Raw genomic sequence first — 20,541 nt, forward strand, 5'->3', positions numbered from 1 at the left:
ACCCTCAGTGAAGTGTTTTACTTCTGCTAAACTGATTATCTCTATTGCAGGAAATGTTTTACCTGTAAGCTCCTGATTAATAGGGGGAAGGCCCTGCCTGTTCAGGCATCAGGTAATAGGATGGTGTGTGATGCCTAAAGAAATACTTTATGCCTAATGAAAGGTGTTGACCTCATTTGAGGCAATGTTTACTCCTGCCAAGGGAAGGGTCTCATACCCCTGCTATAACAGAGATCTACTTACACCTGCTCAATGTAGGGATTTCTACTTCCCTGATGGAATGTTGGTGTAGCCCTGATACAGTTAAACCTGCACAAGGGGATGGTTACCTAGATTGCAATGTTTTCTCCTAGTTAGTGCTGGCTAATGCAATGGTTAGCTGGGCCAAATGAGAAGTTCTCCCAAAGGGATGCCCAACCTTGCTATATGGAATAATTATTCTTAATGAAATGTTTAATTCCTATTACAGGAGGAGAGTTACGTCCACATACTTTTGTGGCAAATGAAATGTTTCATATTTAAGGAAATGTTTGAACTACACTTAACGAATTGTTTATTCCTACAGCGGGGAGATGTTTCTGTTATGGAACTGTCCCTTTGTTTACCTGAGGAAATGGATATTGATGCTTAATGCAGTGTTGTTCTTATGACTTTGAGATGTATTCCTTTCAGGTACTGACCAAGAAGCAAGGCGTAGGTTGGGCCTGTGTCCCACTAAAAATGTATTTAACTATTTATTGATCCAATATTTAATATTTATTGCAGAATGGATATTTATTCATCCAATATTGATTGCAAGTCTTGAGACACATGTATTTTAAATGAATTTATGATTTCCCTGATCCTGCTCTATCTATCTGATTATTTATCTTAATACAAATCACTTGTTTTTATACAAGCTCTGGAGTGGAGTCATTTATTGCGTGCCCAGGTTTCTGTCTCAGTGTGAGTGTGTGCTGCATGATCGCTTAACACATGTGCTTTCGGATGCCTACCCGCTCGTGCCATGCTACCCTAGGGGACTGGTGACCCCAGTTCCAACAATCTAGATGTACCTTTTGTTGCTCGAGGAATATGTGTATTGTGTTAAACCTCAAATACCTGTTCATTTGGTTTTTTTGGGTCACACTTGTGAGCTTTATTACAGCTATATTAAAGAAATCTTTGTCATCGTCAATCAGACGTATTCTATATGGTTCATCTACCTAGGTGATTGCAACATTCTATGAGACAACAGTGTGACTGCTCTGTGCATTTATGCTTTGTATTTCATCTAATTTGATTTCTGAGGTTCACTCCTACACTCTGTACCAATCTAGTACCTCTTCCTCTTTTACATTTTGTACGTTTAAACTCAATGAAATGTTTTGGGGAAAAAAAGTATAGGCATCCTTGGTATTCAGCAACCCTAAAATTCAGCATTGCTGGCAGGGGGCTCCTCAGAAAAGCTTTGGTCATCAGTACTATCATCTTTACAAACTAAGCACGATCAAAAGGCATGAAATATTAGTGCCTTTGAATCCGCTAAAGTTCAATACGATATTTTATTTCAGTTATACTGTTGCAGGGGTTGTATGACAGTACAACGCGGGCTATTACCACGCGTGCCATTACAACGCTGTTCTTACAACGCAAGTCGTTACAACGACTTGCGCAGTAAGCGCTGGATAGTGGAATACCTTAATTTTCTATTCCAACTCCAGCCCACGTTACAGTAGGGAAGGTGTTGGAATAGAAAATTCAACTATTCCTTGTCCAACAGCGCCCTCCAGCGCAAGTCATTGAAACGACTTGCGTTGTAAAAGCAGCGTAGTAATGGCAGCGCGTGGTAATGCCCGCGTTGTAAAGGCTGTTCCCCGTTGCAGGGATTCTGTTTGGAAACAGAACTATGCCTGGAATCAAAGGGCGTCAGAATGTAGGGACTGAGTCACCATACCAAATCAGAACATATGGGCCCAAATTTGCATGGCTTTGAGCGGCTCCAAATATTTGGAGCAATGCAACGCAAATCGCTGAACTGCGTTACTCTGCCCAGGGTAGGCATTCTATGGGCGTTGCGTGGGTGTTCCCATTCAACTCCCACGGTGTTTGACGCATTCCGAGATTTACAAAACCTTGTAAACCTTGGAATGCGCCAAAAAAGCTAGCCTCCCCAGGTGAGGCGTAACAAGGAGAAATATCTTTATTTCTCTCCTTACTCCTTCGTCCACAGTGTGCTCCGCAGCACACATGGAAGGAGGAAAAAGCCTCTCAGGATTATTTTTGTGCAGGATGGTGCCCCTTCCTGCTCAAAAACAATCCTGCCTAAAACACAGGCACCCTTGCACCATGGTGCAAGAAAGCCTACGTTGGCACTAGGCTGCCAAAACAGCACCAGCGCAAGGGAAAAGGGAAGGAATGCTCCATATTGGATAAATATGGCTCATTCCTGCTATTCCCTGTGATGCAGCACGGTGACATGCTGCGATGCCGTGCGCCACGTAATTCATAAATATGTCCCTTGGTTTCTTCTTCAAATAGAGCCACAAACAGTACTAGGAACATCCACAAACTGTATTTAGTCATACAATAATAAACAATGCGTGATAAAATAAACACGTTTATTGTATCATAATTAAGCATGTTGCTTTATCTTATGATATCAAGTGTGTATTTTAGTTTTATTAGGAGACTTATACTTCAAGTAAAAATACCTTTTTTCTATTGCCCTATTAACAAGCCTGCGCTAACAGGCGTTAGTTTAGGATTACAGGCGTTAGCTGTCGGTTTTTTTCCACTTTGTATGTCGCGATATATATCGCTAATGACATGCAAAGTAGGCGTTCCTGGCTAACACGTCATGGAAACACTCGCAGACACAACTTTGCTCTATTATCAACGTGGCCCCAAAACCGCGAATTGATTAAAACAGCCGTGCTAACCGCGGTTATCGCAGGTATTGAACGTCTGCTTTTGAATCGACTTAGCTATACTGATAATGGGAGGTGGATCGACTGGTTAGGTCCACACTCCCCTATCGGCAAGCTTCTCCATAGCGCTGTGAAATCATCGCTGGATTTCACACGCTATTTTTGTTTCTCGCCGTCTATCGCTGGCAATACATCGCCTGTCAGCAAAGCGTTGATAATACGGCGATGTAATTCAGCGATAGACAGCGATAAACAGAAACGCGCTAAGTACGCTTAGCGATGTTTATCGCTATTCTTTTGATAATATTTCCACTGTTCTTAATCAGTGGTGTCTAGATCTGAGTGAGTCCAAATATTACCTGTCGGCCTCCCCATTTCTAGAAACAGATACACCATTTGTTACAGAGGGCATTAGATGACGAGGAGAGACGGCTTATGACAGTGGCCGCGAAATTCACCAAGATCCCTGGCCTTAGTCAGGTACTGTTCACCGAATTCAGAACAGGCGCCTTGAAACACTCTCCCCAGAATGGCAAACTGTCTTTAGAAAAGGTGGTCGTGCATCCACCCCCGCCTTGCTCCTACACACGCATTATATTTGCATAATAATCAGTGCCTTTTATTGGAACCTCTCCTCCCGAAGAAACACCTATTCAGAGTTAACTAATACCTCTATTTTGCAATTCTCTCTGTTTTCATGGCTCCTCGGGCTTTTTGTGAAGATTCATCTCCGTTCACTTTTCACACATCCTTTGAACTCAAGAGCACAAAGCGACATGCCATTAAGTATCTCTTTTCTGCTTGCTTTGCCTCTCCACTTGAAGTGCCTCTCGATAAGTGCCTGTCTGTAATATTTGACAATTTTTCTTAAAAAACAAGGCGCAGTTTTAAAAGCTTTCCTTTAGAAAGACAGAATTCTAAAAGCTTTTTGCTTCTTAGAAATAGCTGTAAATCGATGGCGACGCTAAATGCAGATATCCGTTGTTCACATACACACCGAGGACCGTGAATTTAAAAGCAGATATGTTATCATATGCTGCCATCTACTGGAAAAGTGGACAACTGCGAGACACACCAGAGCTTTGAATATTGGAGAGTTCTATAGCCGAGTGCCCCATCATCTTACTGGGAAAATTTGGAGTAATGCAGAATAGGAAGCCAGTGGGTACAGCGTCGGCTTGCTGAGGGAACCTGTTTTCTCACCCTTCTCAAGATACTCAGTCGCAGATGCACCACGAAAATATGTACGCATTACAGTGCATATTTACTATTTGTATTTCTTCCATGCTGTTTCCGTGTCTGCATTTGCTCCAATGTACACATTGAAGAGGAACAGACAAAGCACGATCTGCAAAAGCATATTTTATTTACTTTGTTTACTTATTATTTAGGAGCTTTTTCATGTTCTGATTCAAGGGCGCATACAGACCCACATTTTTCAGTAAGGTGGGTGGGAGGGGTTGCTGGCGGATAGGCTAAGATTTTAACATGTGGGGCAGTGCCATCTTCAAAGCCAGGTTCACAATTACGCTTTGGGTCCTCCATCACTGTTAAATACTGCATTTTGTAAAAGATCAGTAGTGAGGCTTAGGCGCACAGCGTCAAGTTGAGTAATGATAGGGGAAATTGGAAGTGGGTTTAGAGATTGATAAAGGTGCTCCAACGGGCGACGCAACTGGCCGAATGCGTCTTTGAATACTTAAAGGTGAGTGTGCTACGTGGTACGTAGGTACATCCCCGTGAAGTGGGCACACTTGAGAAGTTCAGATAAACTGACTCCAGTATAGTTCAATGAAAATAAAAATTAATGAAGAGTCAATACATAAGTTTTCATCATATAGTCTTTTTTAGTGATTTCACGAAATTTTGTATGAGAGCGTTACATCACGCTGAACAGGTAAATACAATCCAAAGATATTTTCAAGGCATGCTCCAATGCATTTCGGACTAACAAAAGTCCTTTATCAAGGAGCGCTGTGGAAGGATACAAAAAATGCAACTTAGATCAACAATAAATGAATGCCAATACAGAAGTATTGTGCGAGTGACAAAACCCGGTGTGTGCTTGAACATGCATTCACATGTGAATAAGCGTATAAAACAGTCCAATAGTGTGCATTAATGAAGGTAATCAAGACGGGGTCATACATTTGTAAATATGTGGGAGTGCGTGTGAAACTGCCATCTGTGAGCATGCTTTCATTTAAACTGGAAGAAAAAAGGTTGTGAGGGAAATTCGTGTGCGGTGATCAAAGTATCAAAAGGTAGGGGTTGAAACAAATCTTACGCTTGTGAAAACAGCTAGGCGCTCATATCCGAGCTGCAAGAAGGCGAAATGTGATCGTTAATAAGTCTTATCGAAACCTAGCGAGGTTGAGAAGGTGGGGGGCGCGTTATGGTGATTACTTACTAGTGAAAAGGTTCAAGCTGTGAACTGCATCTCTCGAGCTTCGCGGAGTTACTGCGGAGTTCGACGGGGGAAAGTGTGTGAAGGTTAAAATAGATGAGGGACACCAAGTGAAAAAAGATGAGGGCGGCCATCTTGTAGTGGGTAAAAGTAAACGGGGTGAAGTGCATGAGCAGAACAGGTAACAAGCATTAAACAGTGACATTGTAAACCATTATAAAAAACAACTAAGTTCGGTCCGATCATTAAGACCGAATGGTTTCAACGACTGGAGACGATATATCCATGAGGTCTCTCGTTGTAGAAGAACTTTGTTATTGTCTCTGCCCTCAACGTGGGCAACCATTTCAAGTACCAAATACTTCAATTGTGCCACGCTGTGGTGTGCTTCATTAAAGTGGACGGCCACAGTCGATTTAGTGTTCTTGGTCCTGATGTTTGACTTATGTTCATTAAGTCTGGTCTTGATTTTTCTACTAGTTTTTCCCACATAGGTTTTCCCACATGGGCATTTTAGTAAATAGATCAGATTAGCTGAATCACATGTGGCATCTACATTGAGGTTGATGCTGTATCCTCTCATGGGGTGATTTAAAGTGTTACCTCCCATCACATTATTGCAATTGCTGCAATGATGGCATGGACGTGTACCAGTGTGCTTGCTTGATATGACCGTTGGTTTGGATAGAATTTCTTTGATGTTTGGAGGTCTACTGTAAGCGAAGATGGGTGGTTCTTTGAATAAGTCACCAAAGTCTGGTTCTGACGAGAGAATTCGCCAATGTTTCAATATGGTCTTCTTGTAGATTTTACTCGAGGTGGAATACCTGGAGACAAGTGCCATTCTAGAAGTTGGATCCTTCTTTTTGCTTTTTAAGGCTTCTGGGCGAGAGATCATCTTGACTTTATCCCGGGCTTCATCAATGATTTTTTGTGGGTACCCCCTAGTGGAGAACCTGTCGGCCATAGTTTGTAATTGGGAATCTCTCCTTCCATCGTTGGATACTATCCGAGTTACTCTCAACATCTGGCTGAACGGTAAATGTCTCTTCAATGAGTCTTGGTGGAAGCTACTATACAACAAGGTGTTGTTGCGGTCAGTGGGTTTTCTATACAAGTCGGTTTCAATGCCTTCAGGGGTGATTCTTACTAGTACGTCCAAAAACGTGATTTCTTTGTCAGAAATGCTCCAAGTGAGTTCGATCCGGTCATCTTTCGAATTCAAGGTCGTTAATGCTGATTCCAAGTGTTCTCGAGAGTCTTTCCAGATGAAAAATAAATCATCTATATACCGTGCATATAGTTTGAGGTTGTCGTTCCAGTCGGTGTTGGTCAGAATGTGGTTTAGTTCGAAGTTGCCCATGTAAATATTAGTGTACGTGGGCGCTGCGCAATTGCCCATTGCCATCCCGGACATTTGTAGATACCAATGTTGTTCAAAGGAAAAATAACTGTGGTACAGAGTGAAAATCATAAGTTCTAAAATAAAGGACTTCATAGGGTCTGTAATGTCAGATCTCAATAATGCTAGCTCAATTGCCTCAATTCCACCGGCGTGGGGAATGGAGGTGTATAGACTTTTGATGTCGGCAGTGCATAGTAGAATGTGTTCATCCTCATTGATTTGAATGGAGTTTAACTTGTTGATGAAGTCATTGGTGTCTCTGGTGTAGCTCTTTAGATTTGTGACCATGGGTTGTAAGTAGCGGTCAATGAATTTGCCGATAGGCTCATGAATTGATCCTCGTGTGGAGACGATTGGGCGGAATGGTGGATCCATCAAATCCTTGTGGATTTTGGGGAGCATGGTTAAACTGGGACTCCTTGGATGGTTCACTGTTAGGTATCGCTTAGTTCTGTCATCAATGATGTCTTGTTCCTTAGCTTTATCAATGATATCAAGTAGCACGGTTTTATATTCGTTGGTAGGGTTGCCATCCAAGGGCAAGTAGGTGTTGATGTCAAGAACGTGTTCTCTGGCTCTACGGTTGTAGAGATCCGTGTTGAGGATAACTAAAGCGCCTCCCTTGTCCGCTTTCAAGCATTTGATTTTGGGATTCTTAGCAATGTTCTTCAGTGTGTCTTGATCCTTGTTGGTGATGTTCCTACGTGTGATCTTTCTAAAATTCATTTTGGCGATATCTTGTCGAACCAGAGTTTAGAAGGTATCAATGCTTTTGTGGCTGCTTGGGGGCATATAGTTGCTTGGTGGTCGCAAGCCTAATAGTAGATCCGGTTTCGTTTCTTTAGATGGTTCCAAGACTTTCTCAAAAAAGTGCTTCAATCGCAGCTTCCTAGTGAGCTTAAAGGTGCTGACTTCTAATTCAAGGAGATTAGTATTGCTGGTGGGAATAAATGACATGCCTTTTTGTAGAACTTTAGTTTCACTCATGGTAAGATTAGTGTCTGAGATGTTTATTACTAACGATGCTTCCTCGTTTTGGGTTTGACCTGTTGTTGTGGTGGCGTCTTCTCGTTGTTTTTTGTTTTTCCTTTTTCCCCGTCTGGGTCGTCGGTTCTGTCTGGGCGTGACTCTAAAAAAGGCACGACAGTGGTTGTATCAGTTTGAGAGGTAGATGAGGTAGAACCTTGTGCAGACTGATCTCTAGGGGTTGTCCGTTGAGTAGGTTGTTGTCTTGGGGGTCGGTTAGTGTGGTCGCTGTCAGAAGATGAGGTATCAGTATTTTGGGAGTATGGTTTGTTTCTCCGGCGTTGGGCGTAGACTTCCGCCCAGGTGTATACTTCCCCAAGTTTGTAGTCTAAAGTGTCGCGCCGAAATTTGCGCAATTTCCGTTCATTAATCTCCCTGGTATGACGGTCGATTTGTCTGTTGATGTCTTCCAAGGTGGTCCCTAATTCTTCCGGGGTGAAAAGGTCTTTTAGTTCATTTTCTGTGGATGTTATTTCGAGGGTGAGCTCGTCGAGAATACCCGACAGTTCTTCGATAATCAATAGTATCAAGTCCAGACTGCATTTATTTAGTATTGCATACCATTTTTCCAAAAAAACTTTTGAGTTCTTGCATAAGCGAAGCTCGAGAGATGCAGTTCACAGCTTGAACCTTTTCACTAGTAAGTAATCACCATAACGCGCCCCCCACCTTCTCAACCTCGCTAGGTTTCGATAAGACTTATTAACGATCACATTTCGCCTTCTTGCAGCTCGGATATGAGCGCCTAGCTGTTTTCACAAGCGTAAGATTTGTTTCAACCCCTACCTTTTGATACTTTGATCACCGCACACGAATTTCCCTCACAACCTTTTTTCTTCCAGTTTAAATGAAAGCATGCTCACAGATGGCAGTTTCACACGCACTCCCACATATTTACAAATGTATGACCCCGTCTTGATTACCTTCATTAATGCACACTATTGGACTGTTTTATACGCTTATTCACATGTGAATGCATGTTCAAGCACACACCGGGTTTTGTCACTCGCACAATACTTCTGTATTGGCATTCATTTATTGTTGATCTAAGTTGCATTTTTTGTATCCTTCCACAGCGCTCCTTGATAAAGGACTTTTGTTAGTCCGAAATGCATTGGAGCATGCCTTGAAAATATCTTTGGATTGTATTTACCTGTTCAGCGTGATGTAACGCTCTCATACAAAATTTCGTGAAATCACTAAAAAAGACTATATGATGAAAACTTATGTATTGACTCTTCATTAATTTTTATTTTCATTGAACTATACTGGAGTCAGTTTATCTGAACTTCTCAAGTGTGCCCACTTCACGGGGATGTACCTACGTACCACGTAGCACACTCACCTTTAAATACTGCATTTTAACACTTATTGGGCTGGTATGCCTGACAGGTTAAATATTCTGTGCTCCAGTTTCTCCGACAAATTGGCAAATAGTTACTTCTAAAGCACACAGCACATACTCCCCCCACCGAGCAGAAGTGTAGTAGTAGTAAAATCAAGTTTATTTAGACAATAGTCGATAAACCATACACACGACCATGGATCCACTTAACAATAGAAATGTTCACATCATAGTTCAATTTAACACTCAATACACATTTAAAACCCTAAAAACACTAAATTGACATTTTTCATATTTTAAAATCTTAATATCTTAAAATTTCTCGTTTTCCTTAGTTGTCTCCATTACAGCTTCTCTTATTGCTTTCAAAAATTTCCCCAACACAATTGTAATATCTAAAAACGACATTTCTGTAAGGAGAACGACAGCCTCTGATCGTTTGTTCACCTTATACTTTAAAAATATTGGACGTAAAAACATTTTACGCACTTTAAAAATCCATTTACAATCCAGTAGTATATGTGAAATATCATTCTTCACACCTAGGCCACATTTACAAATACCATCAGGTTGGATCAGGGTTGCTTTTAATTTACTATCAATCTTCCATGGATGTAAACCTATCCGAACCTTCATGATTTCGTACCTCAACCATTTACTGGGTAGCGCATCCAAATATGGAAACCGGACCTCCTTTTCCCATTCATTCCTTACCCAGTTCACTGATTTTTTCGACTTCAGGTACTCCAGATCTTGTGATCTTGAATATTCAAACCCTTGGTCCCTAAGCATTTTCTTAGTAAAAACTAAGTCCAATAGAGGTTGTTCGAGGGTCAACTTTAATTGTGCAGTTACTAGCTGGAGGATTTTCCTCACTTCCAAAGTAAGCTGCTTGCTTGTATTTCCTTTCTGCACCAAATTGACACCTTCTGTTCATCACCGGGCATCTGGCAGTTCCAAAATCTTAACAATGATATTTGTGCCTTTACCTCCCATGCCGTCAAGCCTGCCTCCAATCTAATAGCTTGCAACATGGAACCGTTAGGAAGGGACAACATCATTTTAATTATCTTTCCCTCCTCCCGGTCCCAACCCCTTTTACCACTCAGATAGAGCACTTCAGCGCCGTAAAGAACTTGTGGGGGTACCATAGCTTCAAATGCCTTTAGTAACGGTCTGTGTGACATGTCACCATAGTTCTTATTACATTTTTTCAATCCACAGACCGATGAGGCCGCCTTTGAAGTTTGTGCCGCCACGTGGATATTCCACTTTAATGCACTGTCAAACCAAAGGCCTAAATATTTATATTCATTTACTACCTCTAATTTGTCTAACCCTAAAAACCATTTAAAATTTTTTACCCTCTTCCCGAAACATAGGATCTTTGTTTTCTCCATATTCACCGATAGAAACTTTTTATCACAATATATTTTAAAGGCATTTAATTTCCTTTGGAGGCCCATTTCAGTTTGGTCCACGATCACTAGATCATCAGCATATAAAAGACATGCAACTTTATTATTATTCATGCGCGGGCTCGCACTCTTTTCAACTTCCAAAACCATGGGAAGATCTGCTAGGAAGATTGAGAAGAGCAAGGGTGCCAAGACGCACCCTTGTCTCAAGCCATTCTTCACAGGAATTTTCTGCGTTAATGAGCCCTTTGAATCTCTAATGAAGTGGATGCTGCTCCTTCTTCCACATCATAGCAAAGTGCTGGAACAACCTCCCCATAAAGCTCTGGACCATTACCTCTCTTCTGGAATTCTGAATGGCCCTCAGGACCTGGCTGTTTGAATAAGCCTCCGCGATCTCCAAGCGCCTGGATACCCTACCGGGTCATTAGCTACGCTTTATATATCCTGATTGATTGATTGATAGGGTAGATTATTCCATGTCAACCTCAAGGCTCCTTTCTCATTCACTATATTATGTCTCCACCTTTCCTCTCTCCTGGTGTCTCTTGTCTTTTCCAATGACCCTTCACTCTAACAGCCTGATTCATCAATCTCCCGTTTTGCGAGCCCCTAATAGCGATTCATAAGGAATTGCTATTAAGGACTTGCAAAACGGGATTCATGTAGGAATTGCTAAATAAATAGCGATTCCTACACAATCCTTATTTGCGAGTAGCAAATTGCTAATCGCAAATAAGGAATAACTCCCCATGCATTCCTATGGGCCAAAGGCCCATAGGAATGCATGGGGAGTTATTCCTTATTTGCGATTAGCAATTAGCTAATCGCAAATAAGATAGCGATTTAAAGGGTGCCAGGGGTGTCCAAAGGACACCCTGTAGCACCCCTTAAATGCAAATTGAAACAGATGTTGCGCACACACATGTCCAAAGGACATGTGTGTGTGCAACATGCAACTTAGTAAAATGCTTTTAAAAGCATTTTTCTAAGTTGTCGCTATTTACCACGAGGTTTGACCTCGCGGTAAAAAGCGGGCCGAAATTGCGAATTCGCAATTTTTAAATGGATGATGAATTGCATTTAAGGAATCTCAAATAGAGATTCCTTAAATGTAATTCCTCGCAAAATAGCGAAATCGCTATTACCGATTTTTGCATTTGGGATGATGAATCCCAAATGCAAAAATAGCGCTCGCAAAGGGCCAGATTCTCAGAATCTGGCCCTTTGCGAGCTGATTTCGGCTTGATGAATCAGGCTGTAAGTGCGCTGAGGTGACCCTACTTTTACTTTAGGTTCTATATTATTGGATTGTGTGTTGTTAAAGTAATGTTTGCGATTTCCACAGAGAACTAGACAAACAACCTTTCTCTCTTTCTGTCTTAGCTTCTGTCTATCTCTTGGTCTCTCTTTGGGTCTTTCATTCACTATTTGGTGGCCTGTGCACAGCACCGGGATGGACAACAATGGTTTCTATTTGTTGGTGAAATTGAGAAGGAATACGTACTCACCACAAACACTTTTTCATTTCATCCTATCACCAGCCGCGGTCGGTAGTGGGATGACCTGCAGGGCGGTGACGTGGGGAGGGGGAGGGGCAGGGTGGGGGGTAGTAATGTATGGATTACGGAGTTTTACAGGTAAGTAAACATATAAATAAAACGAATTTCGTTGCGTGCACTGCTTCACCAAATGCGATGCAGTGTGCGCAACGAAATCTGTTTTATTTATGATTATGTTTACTTACCTGTAAAACTCCATAATCCATACATTACTACCCCCCACCCTACCCCTCCCCCTCTCCACGTCACCGCCTTGCAGTTCATCGCACTACTGACCGCGGCTGCCTATTACATATTGTTAGACCAGGCATCTTGGGTATGTTTTTCCCCTGCCTTTTTGCTTCTGACCTTCTGTTTGCGTGCTGCATTTTGCTTTTGCCGGTCTTAGAGCTCCTGGCACTTTACCGCTGCTGATCAATGCAAAAGTGCAAGTACACCCTGTGTAAATTGTGAATATGATTGGTTATCCATGATGGCAAATTTGATTTACTGGTATGTCCCTAGGAAAGTGCACTGTGTGTGCCCAGGGCCTGTAAATCAAATGGGCCTGTAAATCAAATGGTACTAGTGGGCCAGCAGCACTGATTGACCCACCCACACGAGTGGCCCTGCAACCATGTCTCAGACCAGACTCTGCAGTGTCTGTGAGTGCAGTTGTCAACTGCTATGTCGATCTGGCAAGTGCATCCACTTGCCAGGCTGAGACCTTCCCTTTTATTACATGTAAGGCACCCCTATGGTACGCCCAAGGTAGTCCCATGGGCAGGGTGCAGTGTAAGTGAAAGGTAGGGCATGTGTTGGTGTGCTTTACATGTCCTGGCAGTGAAATAATGCCAATTTCGTTTTTCACTATGTAAGGACTATCTCTCCCACAGGTTATCATTGGAGCTGCCTTGTAACCCCTTACACATGTAACTTTCAATTGGGAAGAGATTGAGATGTGGCATTTGGGTTCCCTGAACTCAGAATTTAAAAACACATCTTTCTGTGAAGATGGCTTTTACATTGTATGTTTGAAAATGTCACTTTTAGAAATGAACATTTTCTTGATTACTATCCTTTGCCTCTGGCTGCCTGTGGAATCCACACCTGGTTTAGACTGGCAGTTGGGCTGTTGGTGCATTCACTCTAGACAGTCACACAAAGGGAGCTGAGGTGTGCCCTGCATATCCTGATGGACCATCAGTAGGCTAATGGGCCTTTCTGAGCTAGAGTGGTGGGAGGGGTTGTCACTGACACCTGAATAGGGCTATGCCTGTCCTCTTACAGTGCTGTCTCCACCCCCTGTAGTGAATCTAGAGCCAGGTCAAGGGAAGACGGGATCTGTGCACTACAAAAACCTTCCGTTGAAATATGCCTACTTCAAGGGCCAAAAGAGGTATAAGTATTGGACCTGTAACCCAAGACATTAAGAACACTTCTGGATAAAGAGGAGACTTTGCCAAGAGGAAGAGCAGAAGAGCTGTTAAGAAGAGTACTATCCCTTTGCTGCTTTTATTTTGCCTGGTTGCCTGCAGTTGTTGCCTCTGTCTTGGAGAGACTAAGGACTGGACTTTTGCTTTGGTATACTGCTTGAGAAGATTCTCCAAGAGATTGTGTCTGCTTGCCTCCTGTTAAGAAGTCTCTGGGCCAACAAAGGCTTCACCCGAAGCTCCCTAGATTCCTCCGCTGGAAGTTCTGACCTTCCAAGTGGTGCCAATGCCAGTTCTGGGCCCTTGGAGGTGGCTTTTGTAGCAGATGAGCTGTACATGTGCACATCACCCTTCAGCGACATTTTTCCTCCTGCAAGCTTGCTCTGAAGAACCAATGCATTGCTGCGGTGCAGCAGAAAAGATCAATACAGTGCCTGTTTGTGGGCAGAATAACCGCTGCAGCCTGAGTTCAGAGAAATGTGTCTCCGAGATCCGAGATCCCCGCTCCGACGCAGGCCCTGCTGTGCAGCTGAAGGAAATGATGCATCACCTGTTCATGGCTGGAAGAATCAATGCAGTGCCTGTTTCGCCACTGCTATATCGACTCCAGCATGTCCAGATATTCCATGCACGGCACATGTGCACCAAAATCTTCATCAACACTGGGCTTTAGTAAGAAACAGAGGCCGCATGTCCAGAGAAATTACACATCACCTCCCCACGCAGTAAGAAAACGAAGCATCCCCTCCTCTCACAGTAAGAAACCAACTCTTCATCTCTCCTGCGTAGCAGTAAGGAACCAATGCCTCGCCTCCCCTGGGAGCAAGGAACCAACGCATCACCTTCCTGGAGTGTAAGGAACGCATCGCTCTACTTTCTGATGCCTCACCTCCCCTGCACCTGTTTCCGTCTTTTGTTTTTGATGCATCCCAGGTACTTTGTGCAAAAAGTGGCGCATCCATAGTTTTATGTAGACTGAACTGTTTTTAACCTTTTAAAACTGATATCTTTGCTTATGTATGTTGGATGTGTGTCTATTTGGTCTTGTTTGGTTTAGATAAAAATTAGTTACTTTTCTAAACTCGTGTGGTGTCCATTTGTAGTGTTTTCACTGTGTTACTGTGCGTTTATGTGCAAATACTTTACATGTTGCATCTGAGATAGACCTGGCTGCTCGTGCCAAGCTACCAATGGGGGGAGCAGGGATTATCTTAGCTGCGCAATCTTCTTACCCTGACCAGAAGGTAGGGTCCCTAGGTGGACAGATTTAAAGCCTCTGACAACTAGATATTTCCATTTGTAACATATATCATTTCCTCACTCCCTCTTTCCCTCTACTTCACCTCTCAACCCCACAGTGTATGACCCCTTTACCATATACCACACAATAAGTCCTCTTCAACCCCTCATTCTTTTCTAAGACCCTTTTCTGCCCCTCATTGTACACCCTTAATGGCATCCCTTGTCTTCATATATCTCCCTTAGCCATTCTCTTCCATATTCGAGTCACCTTACCCTTAACCCTTACACTTCTCACATCCATCTCACCTCAGCCCCTTCACTCTCTTCTTCCTGCACCCTTCTCCTGTTAGCACTTTCTTTCCTCATCTTACACATTATTCCATTCAGCTTCCATCTGGCCTACCACACTTCCAGACCTACTAAACATTTCTGTCCTAATATCCTACGTTCTTTCTTCACAAACAATCAAGATATTGTATCCCAGCTGTTGTGGATCATTTGGAATTTATTTATTCAAATTGTTTTGGGGAGATTAGATATTTCAAGTGAGCTGAAAGTGTGTTTTGCATCCAATATGCCCCACAAAGTCAGAAATGTGGCCAACCTAACTGAAGGAGGGGCAGGTTGCTAGATGGGCTCCATGTCTGCTGCTGGCGCATTGTTCATGTTTGCAACATGGCGCACATATAAACAGGTCTGTCAGGCTCAAACAATAACAGTGTGCCCGATTACAATGAATGTGCAGCCGCAAACTCGGGGCAGCCATGGGGGCAGTGCATTCAGAGAAACATGGAGCAGCTGATTTAATCTGATGGTATTTATTTCACTGTGCAGTTGTCACATACCTGCACTTAAGTGAGGGGGCAGAGATTCCCCTGCAGCTCCAAAGGGATCCCTTCACCCCTTGAGAGGGCTGCTCTCAGGGGTTCACTAACAGTGCACCACCTTTTTTGTGGCGCACTGTCAGTGTGCCTCCTAAGGTCATGTTTGTATCTGGACGCGTGACAGTAACACTGTGCTGGCACAAAATTATTCCCTCATTTGTATGGGGCCACAACCCCAAGCAAATTAGGGAATGCCCTGTGCAGATAGAGCTGATGCTACATGTGTTCCAGAACGGACCACACAAGCATCTGCGGGCCCTTCTGTAATACTATAGTGCCCTAGGGGCACAAAAAGTGGGCATGCATTCCTGTTGCGCCCCTTGTGCACTATCTGTAATATGGCCCTTGATGTTAATTATTACTCAATGGAATGGCTTTAATTTTATTTTATTGTCCTCGTAATGATGAAAGGCTGAGTAGACCTGCCAGTATGTGAACCTGTGACTATGGTGGCAAACACAGAATCCTGGAGTGGATAAATTAACCCAATGAGCCAACTGAACCTGATGTTGTGGTTTCTATCTATTTTAAGTCATTGGGTTTAATGTAAATATCTTGTCTTTTATACAGAACTGGCAACAGACGAATATGCAATTTTTAGCGGTGAATGACCAAAATCTGTGACTATCAAAATATCGTGGAACAGAATATTGAAGGTAAGAATATTAGTCTTTTTCATATAATATAGTTTATAGTCTAATAGCAGGGTGTTGGATATGTAGGGAAGTAGGGTGGGAAGTTAATTAATGTTATTTTATTGTTTTTTTACATGTTGGGGAAGAAGTTGTTGAATCCTCATGGTTATCCGAAACATCAGTCACCTGGGTAGAAAATGACTCATCTGATTTAGGTGAATTAAAAAGGAATGAGATGGAGCTGGCACTCAATCAAAAACTGAAAAATAATGTTTTTATCGAGTTCTTACTGATGACAAAGGGCAGGACTCAAACACATGACAAGAGGAGATGACCAAGAGGTGAAGGAGGAAAAGGCAGTTGAGGAAGAGCAGAATATGTGAAAGGAACAAACAAAAGGACTGCCAGTGGAAATGATTGCAAGAGGCAGCAAACAAAAGTAATAATTGAGAACATCAAAACCCTCTCTATAATTAATGTATCTTATAGAACACTAAATGAAACAGAGCTACAAGTACTGAATTGAGGGCAATTGTTTTGCCACACAAACAATATTCTGTCGGACAACCTTTGCAGCAATGTAAATTGCACGCTTACTATTTTGTGCTCGAACATTTCCTAAAAGTTATACAAATTAGAAACTTGTGCTACTTAGCATTACCTTGCGACAAGTAGTTGTTGCATGGGGGGTACATGGGTGTTACCATGCTACCATTCCTGGTTTTTGACACAGAGCCATATCTACTAAAATTTGTAGATGTGGCTTTTGGACAAAAGAGGATTCCTCCTCGAGGCAGGTGCAAAGTAGGAAAAATATTTTTATTTCTCCAAGGTTTTCAATCTTTGCATGCCTGCAACACTGTAGAGTATAAATACAAAGTGGGAAACATTTTAATATTAGTCTAAGCATCGTATTTTGTCCTCGAAAGATAGCCACATTTTTTGCCATTGCTTGGGAAGAGTGCTTAAGTGCAGTGCTTAGTTTGAGCCGGTGTTTTCGGGTGCTTAGCACCAGCACCTAATTGCCATCACCGGGGCTTATGACAGTCTGCTACATGGTGGCGCTGTCTGACTAATTTTGGGATTAGCCCAACAGTTAGTAGCTGTGTTCATACTGTCATTTCCAACTGGCAGGAGCAATGTGTGGTGCAAGCTGCAGTGGCCTCCCGACGAGAGCCCCAGCACTTATTGGTTTACAAATTAAGCACTGCTTAAGTGCCATATAGTTGTAGATAGGGCATTTTCATGCGAATGTCCCCAGGGACATTAAAGGCCCGGGGCACGCAGCTCCCTTCCCCGGGCCATTATTGTCTCTGTGGACCCCTTAGAAAATAGAAAACAGACACCTTCAACATAGTCAAACAACAAATGCCTCACATGAAGGGCCATCTTGCAATGATGTGGAAACAGCAGAAATAATACATGAATCTGGGGTTTGAATGTAATATACAGAATACAACAACATATGCCAGTTATAAATCATGAGAAATTCGACACGATTCACAGTAATTTGGAGCAAGAGCAACCCACTGTTACCAACAGAAGTAGACATATCAAAATCAGGAGATGATCCTAAGAAAAGTACAAGACATTTGAAAACCCTGCATCCAACCATCCACCTGTAACAGCAAGTGCATGCAGAACCTGGCCTGCCAAATTGCACCACTAATGTTCGACGCAGAGCCTGACTTATAGTCAGGGCCTGTGCAGAACCATTTATTTTATTTTATTTTATAGTTTTATAGACCGTAAACCAGACCCGTGAGGGTATCAGAGCACTTTGGTAGAATTTATGAATTCTACCAAATCTCTGTACCTAGCCATACGCCTGATGACTTTGGTTTCCACTTTTTTTATTTGCAAAATCACTAATAATGCGAATTTGGAAAATGGATTTCATACCTTGAATCAAAATTGGAGCTGCATGTTCTTGATTTCTAACAGAATTTGCAAGATTACCATTCACTGAATTAGTTCTCAATTTTTTAATGCAAATTTAATGCGCTTGTTTGCGTAATAATAATTTTACAGCTCGGATACAAAACTCTTTTGATGGGTCATCTTAGCTTTGGTGGTGGCCCTAGCAGAATTTAGAAAACTAGACAATGAGGGGAAGAAACAAAGATGAAAAGAGGGAAAGGAAGTTATGTGGAGAGTGTAGAAGATTTGCAAAAGAGAGAGTCGGCAAAGAAGGAAGAAGTGAAGAAACAACGAAAAAGGATAGAAAGAAGGAATGGGAGATGGAAATAAATAAAATAAAGGAAGAGTTAAAAGGGTGGAGTCAAAGGGAAGCAAGAGTGAAAAAGGAGTAGGAAGGGGTGAAGTGAATTCAGTGATCAATAAAAGGAAAGAGGTCAAATAAAGTACAGAAAGGAGAGAAAATGATAAATAGACAAAAGAGAAGAACAATATAAAGATGTGACCTAAACAGTAGCTTAGGTGTAAAGCAAGCAGGAAATGGTTGCCATGTTAAAATAAAGGTGTTAAGAAGATAAGGGTGTGGAATGAAAAATAAGGGGACTAGGTCAGCAGGAAGGATGTTAAGTAAGAAAGGATTTATAGTTGAATGAAGAAGAAGAAAGAAGTTTGGAAGGTAGAAAAACTACACCATGAAATAAGTCACACATTGCCTTTAGCAAAACACTGTATCTGCTCTAGCTCTATAGCATCACTCATCCAGTGGGCTGCACTGCTCAGAATATACATGTGGGACTTTGAATGTATGTTAACAAAGAGACTGCATGACATGGTAGTAAGGGATAGTTTCCATACCCAGGAGCTCTGGATCCAAGTTCTGCCCGGGCTGCAGACGCCCGTATAGGGACCGCATGACTTTGGCACTACCGAAGCGCTTGAAGCGGGTCCGCACATGTTCATAAAACCACTCCAGTGATCCAATCTTCACCACCCTGCAAGTAAAGAAAGAGATGTGCTCATTGAGACCCTACAGTCAACACTATGAACAAACAAGACAACCACCAGGAGGAACTCCCATTTTAACAGGGAAAGATTGTTCTTTTGAGGGTTAATCATGGACATCGATTGACTCATAAGCCAGGGGTAGCACAAGTGACGTAGAAGGAGCCCTTTGACTTTTAATGAAACAGGTTTGACCAATTGTCACTAATAAGCTCTTCATTTGCCAAAATCATTGGTTAGGCTTCTCTTGCCTTGCAACGCTGATCATTCAGTTACCCTTACCTAGGTGTGCATCAATATAAATAATCTTAATTAACTGAAATAAAATAGCAACGAAGAACAATCATTTTGAAAAAAAATAGATTTAATTCTTAGATACTTCCAAACAAATTATTTGTGAAAGAACACAGATTTACTATAAAGAACTATAATCAAGAGATACACTCGATGCATTTTTTTCTTGAAAATGTCAGGTACATATAGCAAAAACCTAGGAGAAATATGGAAAGTTCCACGAGTTGTGCTTTCACATTTTAACAGGACGTTTACTAATGCTTGCGATGCAAGTGTAATTTGTGCAGAGAAGTGGTTTAGCAAAGGGGGTCCGGTCCGCCCCAGGGGGCATGAGTTTTACCTGCTGCATCGCCAGCACCCCCCTGCTGCTAATACACATGGCCGCGGGGCAGCTGCCACCGGTATCGGCTGCAGCTGCCACTCTCACATATGCCATGGGGCGTCCGCCGCAGGGACCGTCACGGGCGTGAACTAGTCTAGCTATGCCACTGGTGTTGAGTCACTAGTGAGGAAAAGCTAAGCAAGTATGCTCTAGTGCAAAATGCTAACGAGTTGTTAGTGAGGCCGGGGTTGAGAGTACTCCAAAAAAAAGATAGGCCGGGTACCCTTGCATGCAAAATTATCATGAGTTACCAGCAAATAGGGATGTATAGTAATTATGAGAAAAAGTTAAAGAGGATATGCTCTATCGTCGAAAAGGCGTAGGAACTAGTGGTGCAAAAAGAACAATTGATGGCCGAAATGCTAAACAATGTCAAACATTCACCCCCAGTACAGAGATCTGGGCCAAAAGCCATTGTTTTTTGCTCACCATGCCATTCCAGTTTGGACCAAGCCATATGCAAATCAGCCTTATCCCTGTTCCCCATGGAAACAGTTCAGCCCGAACTGCCAGGCCAGGTCCCTCTGTCCTAGCAGTCACAGCCAGTCTGTCCTCCTGTTAGCAGTCACCGCAGTCTGTCTTTGCTTTAGTGCAAAGTGCAGAACTTGTGTTGCCAGTCATCTCTGTCAGTTGCTGTACCTCGATGAGCCGGTTTCACCAAAGGTTTGCTTTGGTGGATGTTGCGGCAGCAGGGTCTCAGC

The 20,541-nt window shown here is 42.5% G+C and overlaps 1 protein-coding gene and 1 long non-coding RNA gene across 5 annotated transcripts in view; one reads left to right on the forward strand and one right to left on the reverse strand.

Moving 5' to 3' along the window:
* The window catches only part of MLPH (melanophilin), a 391,857-nt gene that overhangs the window by 198,036 nt on the left and 173,280 nt on the right, over positions 1-20,541 (reverse strand). For all 4 annotated transcript variants that reach the window (XM_078681363.1, XM_078681362.1, XM_078681364.1 and 1 more), the window contains exon 3: positions 19,018-19,154. In XM_078681363.1, the coding sequence (XP_078537489.1) occupies positions 19,018-19,154 (137 nt within the window). The remainder of the gene's footprint in view (positions 1-19,017; positions 19,155-20,541) is intronic.
* The window catches only part of LOC144823134 (uncharacterized), a 48,367-nt gene that overhangs the window by 2,177 nt on the left and 25,649 nt on the right, over positions 1-20,541 (forward strand). Inside the window, exon 2 of the long non-coding RNA XR_013608741.1 lies at positions 16,181-16,266. This is a non-coding gene — a long non-coding RNA (uncharacterized LOC144823134). The remainder of the gene's footprint in view (positions 1-16,180; positions 16,267-20,541) is intronic.

This window comes from Lissotriton helveticus, chromosome 3_1, assembly GCF_964261635.1.
Source record: "Lissotriton helveticus chromosome 3_1, aLisHel1.1, whole genome shotgun sequence".
NCBI lineage: Eukaryota > Metazoa > Chordata > Amphibia > Caudata > Salamandridae > Lissotriton > Lissotriton helveticus.